The sequence below is a fragment of the Seriola dumerili genome, unplaced genomic scaffold (assembly GCF_002260705.1).
Source record: "Seriola dumerili isolate Sdu_G_001 unplaced genomic scaffold, Sdu_1.0 BDQW01000138.1, whole genome shotgun sequence".
Classification (NCBI taxonomy): Eukaryota; Metazoa; Chordata; class Actinopteri; order Carangiformes; family Carangidae; genus Seriola; species Seriola dumerili.
The window spans coordinates 12,549,907-12,562,553 of NW_019174393.1; the positions used below are offsets into that span (position 1 = coordinate 12,549,907).

Consider the following 12,647-nt stretch of genomic DNA (forward strand, 5'->3'; position numbering starts at 1 on the left):
CAACCGTTGTCAATACTATAAATACAATGTTATTCCACTGTACATTTGTTGACATTATCACTGTTTTGATCCAAATATATCACAATATTGGATCAAAGGGGGGGATTAGTTTTGAAAAAGTGCGGTGGTCTCCTACAGACAGTGTTGAATCATGGGTTGTAGCCTTAATGTTGCTGGGCTAATGTGTTTTCAAGTCTAATTACAGTGAGTCTTTCTGAGTTAGTTAGCACCCCTGAATTTTCTAACTGTATTTTTGTGAAATTACCAGATACCACAGGAGGTGAGAGAATGTCTAGTTCACCAAGGCAACACAGCTTTGTAAATACACATGAAATGTTAACTATCTCAGAAGTGAACTTTTGAAACTTGAAAGTCAGATGGTGCCGTTAGAGACTGTCAACGCCTGATGCATTTGATGATGTCTGATAATTGATACCAGTGACCTATAAAGCTTGTTGTTAACATTGGTTTGGGCTCAAATATCTCCCTTTGTAGTCTACAGAATTACTCATTGAAACCCATATACTATTACAGTAACTGTGAGATTTAAAAAATACAAGTGTGACATGATATTGAAGGAGACGGAGCTCAGCCCTGACCCAATTTAAACCCTGCTTGTGTTCATATGAAAGACATGGGCGACTAAAAGGTGTTTTTTATTTCATTTTAATGGAGTCAAATGTATGCAGGTGGTCGAAAGTGCACTTTTGTTTTAAATGGACATCTCAATCATTTGGTACATGTTCATGATTAAAAAAACTGTATGAAAAATGATGTTTTTTGCTGTTGATGCCCAAAAGAACTAAAGAATTCAAAAAGTAAAATTTCCATAGCTTTTTACTGGGTCATGGAAGTCGCAAAGCGCTTTAAAAAATAGATCGATGAATTATTCTTTTCCAGCAACCTCCAGCTTCAAGGTTATGCACTTAACTGACACCTGGCATCTGCCCAGTACAGCCACCTGTTTGTCACTGGTGCAGCTAAAGAATAACCTTGATGAAATCGGTCTCTGTACTGGTTGATCGCGGGCCCTTGTTGCCTTCCCCCACATACATTTTCCCACTGAGCTTTTTAGGACTTCAGGCCAGAAAGTATCTGGTCATAAACCCAGCTGATCACCTGAGAAAGAAAAGGAAACTTTCACTTATAGTCACGTTTCTCCTGACAGAACACACACAGTACATTCATTAAAAGTAAGACTAGAATGAGATCAATTTCCCGTTGATGACCTTGAACACCAAGACCATCTAAATTTGCAGAGGAGTTTCTTTTCATGTATTTAATTTATTCTTAAAATATTTCATGATAAAAAAAATGTATGTAAATGACTCTATTACTTCTGCAATGCTTTCTCTATCTCTCTCTCTCCTCGTTGTGCTCCTCGCCGTCGGAGAGAGGCCGCATTTGTGCGAACAAACACAAGCACAAAAATAAATTAAGAGATCAAAAGCCAAAGAGAGGAAATGAGTCAGTATTCCACACCGTGTACAATACAATATCATAGCAAATTAGCAGATTTCAATGGCTTCCACTGACTACCATAGATTTACAATGTTCAGTTGGCTGCAGATCAGTCCTCAATAAATTGTGTCACTTTCCTTTTTTTCCATGAATGGTTGTGATAGACAGTGGCTTGTTGATGACCATGAAAAGAAAGCGGCTACTGAGGTGTGAACGGAAAACCTGGGACTACGAGCCAGCAGTAATGAGAACAACAGCATTTGTTCACATCCTACTAAACTGCCATTGTGACCACATTTTAAGTCCAATAAGCTTCTCTACAAAGGTACAACATATAAAACTGTTAAATATATAACTTTTTAGGGCCTTTCAAAATACATTTAATGACATTTCTTTACTCCTTCTTTTCATACTTGACAGCATTTATACTCTCTGTAGATATTCATCATTTCTTTGATATGATTTGCACTCGTCATCCGCGACCAACCCGACAATTCTTCCTGCAAACTGTCCCAACCGTAGCTACTGAAAAATGCAAATCAGATTTTTTTTTTTTTTTTTTTTTTTTTTTTTGAATTACACAAGTTATACGTATGTAGTACCTATATCTCCAGTTCCAAAATACAGTGGTGGGCTTAGTCTGAGAAAAAAAATGTCTGGAAGATTTTAAAAGCACTCCTTTGATTGTGCACGGTACATCTGCCACTGTACGCAGGGTCTGTCCTCTTGTGCACCGTGTCTCTGTGGGGGCAGTCATTGGTTGGTGGCGACACAAGCAGCGAGTTTATAAAGTCTCTGTGTGCCAGATGGTCCACTCTGTAATAATGATCGTATTTGTTGTTTTGCTCTTTGGTCTATAAAAATATGGGCGGTTTACTCCAGCAGAAGGCCTATTCACAGCAGAGAGCGCTCAGTTCGGTTTTTAAGCCTCATGAGGTGGTCCGGGAAGCAACGGGGTCTGATCTGTAATGATCCCGTCTATGCCCTGGAACTCCTGCGCTAGGGGCTAGGAGATGAATGTGGGAAATCCTTTTATTCAAAGCAGTTAGTAGCTCCAAACAGAGGACCTCCAATGAGGCAAAAAACCATTCATGAGATTTTAAGGTGTCCGATCCTCCGTGGCACGAGTAGTAGTGCTGCTAAAGTCACAGAGCAGGCAGATAGAGTGGAGAGGAGGTGGATGCAACATGTTGACCCAACGACAGATAGCGAGAGGGAGCAGTCACAAACCCGGAGGAGCCGGTCACAGGAAATAGGAAGTGTTTTACAGTGAGTAGTTTGTCCAATGTCCAGGGGAGAGCTCGCTCCCTCAGACAGTCACTCCCTGGTTTTCCCGCCTCTGGCTGTGTTATGAGACCTGTGAATCAACAAGAACAGAGCAAACATGAGAAGATTGTTTTAGCACGCAGTCACCGTCTCTGAGAGAAAGCTCCAGAGAGAAGCTACTGATGCAAAACTGCATTTTCATTTTGGGGATTTTCTTTATACTACCTGTATTTTGAGGACTTTATGTTTTGAAATGAAGATTTGATACTGTAATCTCACATTCAGCAGCACACTATCTATTCTTCAACATTCAGGAATGTGACATTTACTTAAGTCTTTTGAATTTAAGTTTGTCTTTGCAGTATATGGGCATGTCTCCATACAGCATTTTTTTTCCTGGGTGCTAGTGTCTCTTTTCAGTTGTTCCCAATGAGGAGAGAGCATAAAGCCTTTTTTCTACTCCGAGCAATTCTAGCTGAAAATCTCTTAACTTTTCAAAAAGGCGCTGGTATAGTCACTGCGGCTCTTTTTCAGGCAACCAATCGGATAGGGACTTGTCACCCTGATAGCACAAGAAAATGGAGTCTAGCTTAGCTAAAAAAAAAAAGCATCCCTGAAGCTAACAAATTAACACATTATAATTTGTGTTGTTTAAATCCTAACAAAAAATTTTGCCATTTCAGAAGGAGTTGTGTACAACAAGATGTAATGTGTTGATTAGTTCGCTTCGGAGGTGCTGGTAGGCGGTTTTTGTTGAGGGTTAGCTTAGCTCAGTATAAAAACTGGAAACAGGGAAAAGCTCAGTTCTAGCTCCGTCTGAAGGTGATGAAATCCACTTACCAACAACTCTATAAAGTTTACTATATCTAATTTATTTAGTCTGCACAAGAAACAGCCTCTAACTGTTTCACTGTGTTTCTGGTCTTAATGCTAAGACTCTTACTCGCTGTTAGCTGTAGCTTCATATTTATCAAACTTATCATCTAGCTCTCAGCGGGAAAGGGATGCAATGTCTTTTCCACAATGTCAAACGTCTTTCTAAAGAAAACAATTTTTTTTTTTGAAGAGAATCATTACAAACATGGTGTATTGCTAAAATAACTGTGTTTAACCATGGCTGCTCAGGAAATGGAGGTGCTAATTGCAGCACTCTGGTAGCACTGGAGGGGAAAAAAAATGTAATTTCAACAGCTTCCTCTTTGTCAAATCAAGTGTTTTGCGAGTCAAATATTTAGAATTCTTCAGCGGGTGCAACCCAATAACAAAGTGAGTCTCATAGTGCGGAGACTGAGAAACAATTAATCTACCACAGAAAGACAAATCTGGAAGCCTCTTCACCATCTGGTCCCCGCCAGTCACACAGCCAACTTGATAGAGACACTGATGCCTTCCAAGACTGCTGCACTGCCACTGAAGCTTAATTCATAGTAATGAACTCTTGATGATTTCACAGGGTGCAAATTGCCATGAAAGGGGCAGGTGTTGGATGGAGTACTATCATGTTTCACAGATGACAATGTCTGATGCTGTGGGAATAATAAACATCTCTATGAGCTCGGGGTTTAATAGAGATAATGTCATGGTTTTGTTGGAGCTGGGCATGAAATGACCCGGAGGTATAACGGCTTAAAGCAGGGGCATGACTGTGCAAACATCTCGAGTGTGACCGCTGCCAAAACAGGTGTTTAATCCCACTGTGAGCACAGTTTTTCCCTCTCTCAAAGCCTCCTAGTGGGCACACTGAGATTACAGTGGCACTGAACGTTGATAAAAATGGAAGGAGGACAGAATCACTGCAGAGAAACATTGTTGTCGAAATCTCGGGAGAAATAGGATGCAAATGGATTTAAATAGATGCCAAGCATCGGGACGGGTCTTGTTTTATGTAAGCTACCACATAGTCTGGGTCTACCATGGTAATTTTCTTATACTCTCTCTATGTTCCTCTCCGTTTTTTCTCACACCCACACTGTGGCAAATGGTTCCCCATAAATCGCACACACAAATCTCATCTCAGGGAAATGCAAGCCTTCTATTAAAAAGAGGAACGAATGTCAGATGAATGTGAGATGAATGTGAGATGAATTTGCCCCATGAATAAAATTCACAGGCCCTAGGTGATTATTACATTGGGTTTATCAGGAAACGACCATATTACTCTATTTTATATCTTATAACGGTGAGAGAATATTTTACATTCTTGTGCTGGAGGAATGCAGAGTCGAGGGAAATGTGATGCAGTGGCTATTGAACACATGGACAAACTTTGAGTACAGTGGCTCTGGCTGTTCAAACAGGACCAGAAAGAGAATTAGACTTTGGAGTGAGAATGATAACTGCTGGGGGTGTCACAGTAACAGAAGGGAAAGTCATGGACAGAATCCATCTGCGTTAATGTCTAATTTGTGCAGGTTTCTCTTGTTATGGAGCAAGCAGGCGATCCACTCAATATATCAATATGTACCCAGCAGCATTCAATCGAGGACAAGGGAAAACATTTGATTTCAGGGATGTTACATAGAGCTTCCTGTCTCTGGGCAGAAGCTGAAATACTTTCATGTATGAATTGAGAATGGGCGCATGGATTTGTGCTGGCTGTCATATGCATTTTGTATGTTCAGTCAATCGAAGGTGCATGCAGCCACACGTGCTGGAGGTGAAGAAAACTATATCCACAGTACATATGGAGCCCCTCTCCATCTGGGAGTTAGAGGATCGAAAAGCAAATGCACCCCGAACATATGGCCCCCGGCTTGACATTTCCTCTCTGTGTGAACTCGAGCTGACTCCCTTCGAAATGTCACAGCGTGGTAACCCATGGTGAACGTGTGAATGGGCACGCACGATAGAAAATTGAACTACTTTGCTTCTCCAAACTCTTAACCAAGACACTGATAGATATGACTAACGCAACATTCTCAGGAGTATATACAGTTGACTAATTGATGTAGGATTGAATCATTTCTTATATCTGGCTAGTCCTGACGCTTTTCTATACTTAGGCTCTGAAGAAGAGAAAGTGCTGCCAAAACATCAGCTAATGGATGAAAGCCTTTTCTGCTAATCTGTCATTCTAAAGTGCTCCTGTTTTTTGCATCAAGTTACTAAACTTGTTTCTAATACTTGCTCCTGCCCTCGCTTGTTTAAGTCTTGTGCAAGCGAGCACGCTTCCGTTTGGATCGGAGCGCGCCAGCCACACAATAGCCTGCTGCATGAATATTCATAAGTGAACTTGTGGGTTAGGAATGATCCACAGGTTAATAAGAGAAGGGAAAATCGCTCATTACATGCTGTGAAGTTGAATAATGCCTGAAGCGGATGCTGAGATCAAAATACATGAACATGTATGCACGGGCCTCCAGACACTAAGTCCCATTCCGCATTAAGAGAAAGTTCAAAGCCATATGGAGTTGTGTCATTATCAACCCCTTCATACTATATTTCTTCAGAACATCAAAGCAAACACTGTTCACTATCTGGATTCTACAATATGATCAGAAATGTAATACTCAAGAGGGAACATTACAACAGACAACCGCAGCGGGATCAGGGAGGAATGAAAGAAAAAAGATAAAAAAAAAAAGTAATTTATTTGTTTTAGATACAAACAGCTTCCCTGAAATGTTGCCTTTAATACACTGTAATGTATAGATTACATCCGCTCATGCAGTGTAGGTTACTGCGCTGCATTGAGATCAAATGATTGGAGGTAATATGGTGCTGTCATCCTTCATACTGTATATGAAGGGATCGGATGTTTAAATCCAATCTTAAATAGCTTCCTCTGTGAGTAAATAGACAATAATCCTCTATATGATGCACTGAGAGGATGTGGGTTCACTGCATGCATTCCACCCTGCGTTGGTTTATAATATCATATCTGCTGAAGACTTGCTGTCTGGACTGAAAAGCAGTAGGATCAGATTTATTCTCGAAAGTGAATGATAACATGGGTCATGAATGCTAACAATATTGACCGGCAGAAGAGCCTGGTTCTCAGAAACTCTACGAGACTGGGCATTTTTATGACTTTGGCCTCATCTCTTTTATTGCACTGTACGTTAAATTTACTGCATGGCTACTCTCCATTTCCCAATCACATGCATTAATATCAGTCTGTCTGGCGCCTTGTTTTATTCGAGCACGCAGACTCCATCTGACACAATACTTTAAAGACAATATACAAGGCATGCCAATACAGCAGAGCAAAAACAAGCGAGAATAAACCCGATGGGTTTTACTGATTTTGCTGCACACATGGATTTTCTGTGGTTAAACACACACTAGGGAACTGGTGAGCTCATGGAAAAATGAGTAAGCCAAATAAAGATATCAAACAAGCAGGCAGTTGTTTAAATTGTATCTGGATTTATGTGAGTGTGCTTGCATGTGTGTCCATGCTTCCTGTTGTTTGCATGTTCTGCTGTGATGTTTTTGCAGTCTAATAAAACCATATTGAAATCAATATGTGCAGTACCTACAAGTCTGGTGATTAAAATGACCATAAGAATGCATGGCCATGTTTTATAGACATTTAACTATCAATAACATATGCAAAAAAACCAACAACAAAAAAAAAAAACAGCTTTAGAATTTCAATCACAAATCACAGATTTTACTGCGGGAATACAGATCTAAATTCAGGGGCGCTGTACCTTGCTGCCTCCAAGAGGCCCCTGGTGCTCTTGTGTTGCATCCTGCCTTTGCGGGACCAGGGTTTGGGTGGAGTTGTTGTGATGTTGGTGGTGGTGGTAGTGTTGGTGGTAGATGGTGTTTGGCTGTCTGTCAAGGGGTCATCAATGCTCTCCATAGTGCAAGAGTGTCGAGGGGGACTCTTGTCGCGTCATAGAGCCTGAGGGGAGAGAGGTAGTGGGAACGGGGAGGAGAGGAAGGGAGGGAGGGAGGGAGGGAGGGACAGGGAGGGGAGGCGGTATGGTTATCAAGCTCAGAATGAGGATGCAGTGTTTTATTTTGAATTTCTGTTTTACCAGATTTAGACACAGTCACACCATCACCACCACCACCATCATAGATTTGTCTGCCTGAGGTGTCTTGAAAATGTGCCTGTTTGGCTTTGTATGAACCTGGAGTGAAGTGTTCACTGTTAAATGTGTTAAATATAGAAGTGTGGGAGTAAAACAGGGTCTGATTCTGCTTACAGCAGCACAGATGGAAAGAAAATACACAGAGGCCTGGTGACTTTCCAGGGATTTTTTTTTTTTTACTACCACAGACTTGTTAGGTAATGAAATGATCTAAAATTGCAATAAAATAAACCATTAATTCATCCATAATTCATTATGTTAAAGTCACAGATTTTCTTATGCTACTAATAGTTGATCATGTTACCATGTATAAGTATGCTTTATTCAAGTGTCATGCTCCCTTATCATTTTTTAATGGTTTGTGGCATTGTGCTGGAAATATCTCAGTAACTAATGGATGGATTGTAATGACATTCATCCAGCCTAATGACTGGATTAACTTTTTGTCTTGTGCCATCATCAGTTCAAAATATTATTTGTGCCCAAGTAATTTTCTTCGCATTTGCACACTGATTTTCACCTGCCTAGGGAAATGCTCACACTTGAGATTACAATAAAGAAGAGCATCACTAACAAGCTGACAAAACACAGTAGATAGTGGATCAATTAACAGCAGATCCGTTAAGAATCTCCTCTTTTGTTGTATCTCCAAATTTGGTGTTTTAAAATTTTTTCAGATAAACTGAAGGATTGTGTGTTTCTATATTCATTAAGAAAATTCAACTCACTAAGCTAAAGCTACTGGATTGTATGAAAAATGCAAAAGTTATTAGTGCTGTTTTCCATAGCTCCTAAACAGATGGCCATTTGAGGATACATGTTTTTCACAGGACGGCATGAATACACTGTATATTTACACTTGCATGTGAGTGAGCATGTGTTTTGTCGTCCAGTGTGTGCATATGTTACCTGCTTGTTGGAATAAACCTGCAGCTCATTCTAACTGGTAGCTTACTTATAGAGCGTGCACAAGCCAGCAGGCGATCACTCGCTGCTTCATGAAATCAATTATAGGCCACATTGAAACAGCCGAAACTCTGGAACTGTGCAGTGTTGACGCTTGGGATGAAATACAGGTACGGATGCTTTCACTGGTTAGCAGAGGTTTTGGGTTTAAGCAACACTGCTCAATTAGCAGATCAATTCTGCAAGCTCTTTAGCTGTGGATAAGAAGAATAAGGACAGGCTTTCTCATTCTCGTTCTCTCAGTTGTCCCAATATCTTTCCCTGCTTCCCAAAATGGAGGACTTGGTATTTTCCACGCCGAGGCGATGTGCTGACTTGGCTCCCTCCAGAAGAAAGCTGGCAGACAGAGCTAATGGTTAGCAGCAACAGGGTCTCTTTCTCTCGGCCTGTCTAGGGTGGCCAAGCAGCTGTCTTCTTAGTGGTGATTCTGTTCAACTCACTGTTGGATGTGCCTAGAGGGCCCAGAGGGATCAATTACCAAGGCCGGTACCGACCCAGAACCACAAGGGGGGGGGGGGACTTGGTGAGGGAGGGGGTGTTTGGGGGATCCCATCAGGCCCAGGCTGAGCTGGATCCACAGAGAGACGGAGAGGAAGAAACGGAGAGGAATTGATGGAGGGGAGGGCGAAGGGAGGGATGGTGGGGGAGGCCCTCAGCACTTGCTTACAAACCCCAATCGAAAGAGCTTTTTCATACTCGGCCGAACACATGCTGTCACTGGCAGATGTATAAATGCGTAAATACTCCACAAGCTTAGAGGGAGACACAAACTGGCCTGGGGATTGTCTTGTGTAAACTGTACCCTTTGTATAAAAAGGCTGTTTGTGTGAGGATGAAAACAGCCTTTATCCTCTTGCATACATATGAATGCCCATAACAGTATGTAGAATCGTACCCCCTCACACATGCAGATACCTACAGAGTGCATATGCATGCACACAAGCTCGTTATCAAAGATTATACTCATGTTCAAACATGTTCTTCTTTCTTCACTTCACTGAGGTTCCAGGACTCTCATCTCCTCTCCAAAAAAGGTCTTGATTACAGTAATCACAGTCTTTCTCTCAGTAGGTGCCACTTCTGCTCATGGCACTCTGTTCACTGCCTAAATACCGACCTAATGGAACGTATGATTAAGACCTAGTTAGAATTTTTAGTCATTTCAGCTCTCTCGTGAGCGTACTGCTGCTGTTTCCTGCGACGTCTCAAAAATGATGGTGTGCTGCTGTACATGTGAAAACTACAGTACTCAACACGACAAGTAGATGCATTTGGCCGGAATTCAGGATCACAGTGACTTTCTGTGTAATAATCACTTGAAATCAATGGCTAAAGCATGTGTGCTGTATTGGGGGCTATGTAAACAGCATGGCAGCCGTCAAAAGAAAAGTCTCTTGACAGCTTTTTCCTGTTGTTGGATTTTATGCAATTATAACATGGTGAGAGAAACACTTCTCTATTTTTGTCCTTCTCTATGAACTTTACAGGCACTGAAAGGCTTAACAAGAGCCACTGCCTGATGGGCACCAACTGAAAATGACTTAATGTTTTACGATGCTGTACGTCTGACTAGCTCAAATCTCTTTCTCTGTCTTTCACTCACATTGCTCCTTTCTTCTCTCACGCTGTTTTTCTGTCCCTGTTTTGAATTGTTCGTCTTATCAGGCTGTCACAAAAGCCGTCAGATAACCTGAGGTGATTTCGCTTTTCTCCTCTAATGGCGCACGCACTCTGCCTCTTTCTCGCCGAGCTCCCTACGTCGGCACATGCAGAGAGAGATAGCTCCTTGCGACGTTTCATCTGCCAGTCTAAAATGGTGGAGGGCACAACGCAGAGCATCCTCCTCTCTGGAGAGAGACAGCAGTAAGCCTTTCACCGAGAGAAGGAGGTATAGGAGATGACTGCTGAGACTACATATCACTTTGCCAAAAGAGTGCTTTGGAGAGGCAGCAAAGACAGCATTTGACTGTGGTAACTGTGTGATAAAATACATTCAAGTCATTTAGCATCATGGAGAGTGGAAAGTATTTTAGGATTGGGAAATTAACCACTACTTGCTGCATGAAAAGTGTTTCTATATCAAGTGATTTTTTCCATATGATCTTTCCAGGGACCACGGGATATTTTGTTGTCACTAGTCATACACTAACATGTATTAGTTATCATAAATCATTTTGGTTTGTATTATAAATAATTTTGCAGCTTTAGCACCATAGAAAACTAAAGGTTCATGCTATATTAATCTGTTTTCAAGAGTTTTGAAAATACCTTACTGTAAGTGGGTTTGTTCTCTGTCCTGTGAAAGACAAACTCCTCTATCCACCCCTTTACTGTTGCTACACCTGTCAGCATTGCAAATTTGTAGTTTATAATGATGCCAAAATTAACACTCAAAATTCATAGTCATTTTTGAAACAATCCATCCTGGATTCTAGACACAGGTAAACGAAAGCAGTCTTCTCATTTCTAGATCAGGGCTGTGAATTTTGTTGGCAGATAATTATGCTGCAAGCAGAGTCTTTTCAGATGTAGCTAACTAGCATGAGCTAATGCTAAAACTAAGCAGGTTGTCTCGCTGACATTTTAACGTTTCCAGATGACTTTTTGCAAAAGGTCCATAAATATTAACCTGATACATACAGTACATTAGATTGTGATAGAAGACTGAGGCTACAGCTGCACGTCCCAGACAAAAGGTCAGCACTCTCACCACCTGATGGTCCATGTAGAAAATATAGAATAAATAGTTTGCGTATTCCAAGGTAGAGCTAGTTACCCTTTGTCTGCCAGTGCAGTATTACAAATGAAATGTAATTGAAACTTGTTCTAACATAGGTTTAAACTCAGACAAGCTACATGGTAGTTAGATTTATGCTTTAATGCTTGTGTTTTCAGTATGCTTAATTTTTACAGGTGAACAAGATTTAAGGATGAGGAGTAACTGATGTATCACTACTATTACTCTAAACTATTTTTTTTACCTAAGAGTTTTTTAACCAAACTTGTAACTTGTAACCCCACTAAATAATGTAGTTAGCTTGGAAATAACGCTAGGCTACTAGTAAGCAGGGCATGTTAACGTTTCCTGCTTATGTTAGAGCAGATAGATACACAGTTTAATCCATACCTTACACGTTTACTCCTTTGTTTTTGGTTCTTATAAAAGGCACCACCTTCCACCACCTTCACCATGTGCAGAAATCCAAACCTTGACTGTTATGCCTGCTGTGCCTACCTATGATTGTTAATTGCTATTGAGGGATTCAGGGGCAGGGTTTTGTGAACGCTTGAACATTTGGTTACATAAGTTATATTTAGGCAGGTCTTTCTGGCCAAGTATTTCTGTGGTGATTATCATTTTTATGGGTTGCCACAAGTCACATACTTTGGCAGATTTTATGTACTCAGGTAAAACAGAAAATAAAGTAGTGACTGATGGGCATGCAATTGAGTGTCCATGTGCATTTTATTAATGCAGTTAAGTGAACCCGAAGAGCTCATTTACAGTCTTACAGCTTGATATGGTTCATCTGAGGAATTCCACTTTGTGTTAGGTCAGTCCTTTAGAGGAGAAACTTGTCACTGTATCAGCGAGACTCCTGATACTGAGAGAAATATGTGCTAGAGCTTCACAAGTGCACCTCTATTTGATATGTGTCCTTTTCTTGCTGAGGTTGTTTTGTGCTGCTAATAAAAGTAACCTCACTCAAAACGTCACTGTCAACCATAAGCAATGTACATATCAATCTTCATGTGTTTCTTCTGGAGCCGGCCTTAGAAAAATCAATATTGTGTTTTTATTGACAGGAACAGCATGTACTCTTCAAAGCAGGGTCAGACTAAGATAAATGCATGGAGAGGGGGACAAAGAGGAGGAAAGAAAAAGTGAAAGGCAGAAAAGGAGTGAAA

At 40.9% G+C, this 12,647-nt stretch overlaps 1 protein-coding gene across 3 annotated transcripts in view; it reads right to left on the reverse strand.

The window, feature by feature from the left end:
• Positions 1-2,068: 2,068 nt before the first annotated feature.
• The window catches only part of fam19a5 (family with sequence similarity 19 member A5, C-C motif chemokine like), a 139,388-nt gene continuing 128,809 nt past the window's right edge, over positions 2,069-12,647 (reverse strand). For 2 of the 3 annotated variants that reach the window (XM_022749442.1, XM_022749444.1), the window contains exons 4-5: positions 7,383-7,579; positions 2,069-2,818 (exon numbers count right to left, since the gene is read on the reverse strand). In XM_022749442.1, coding sequence (XP_022605163.1) covers positions 7,571-7,579 — 9 coding nt within the window. In that variant the 3' untranslated portion in view covers positions 2,069-2,818; positions 7,383-7,570. The remainder of the gene's footprint in view (positions 2,819-7,382; positions 7,580-12,647) is intronic. The other variant, XM_022749443.1, reaches the window with a different exon arrangement.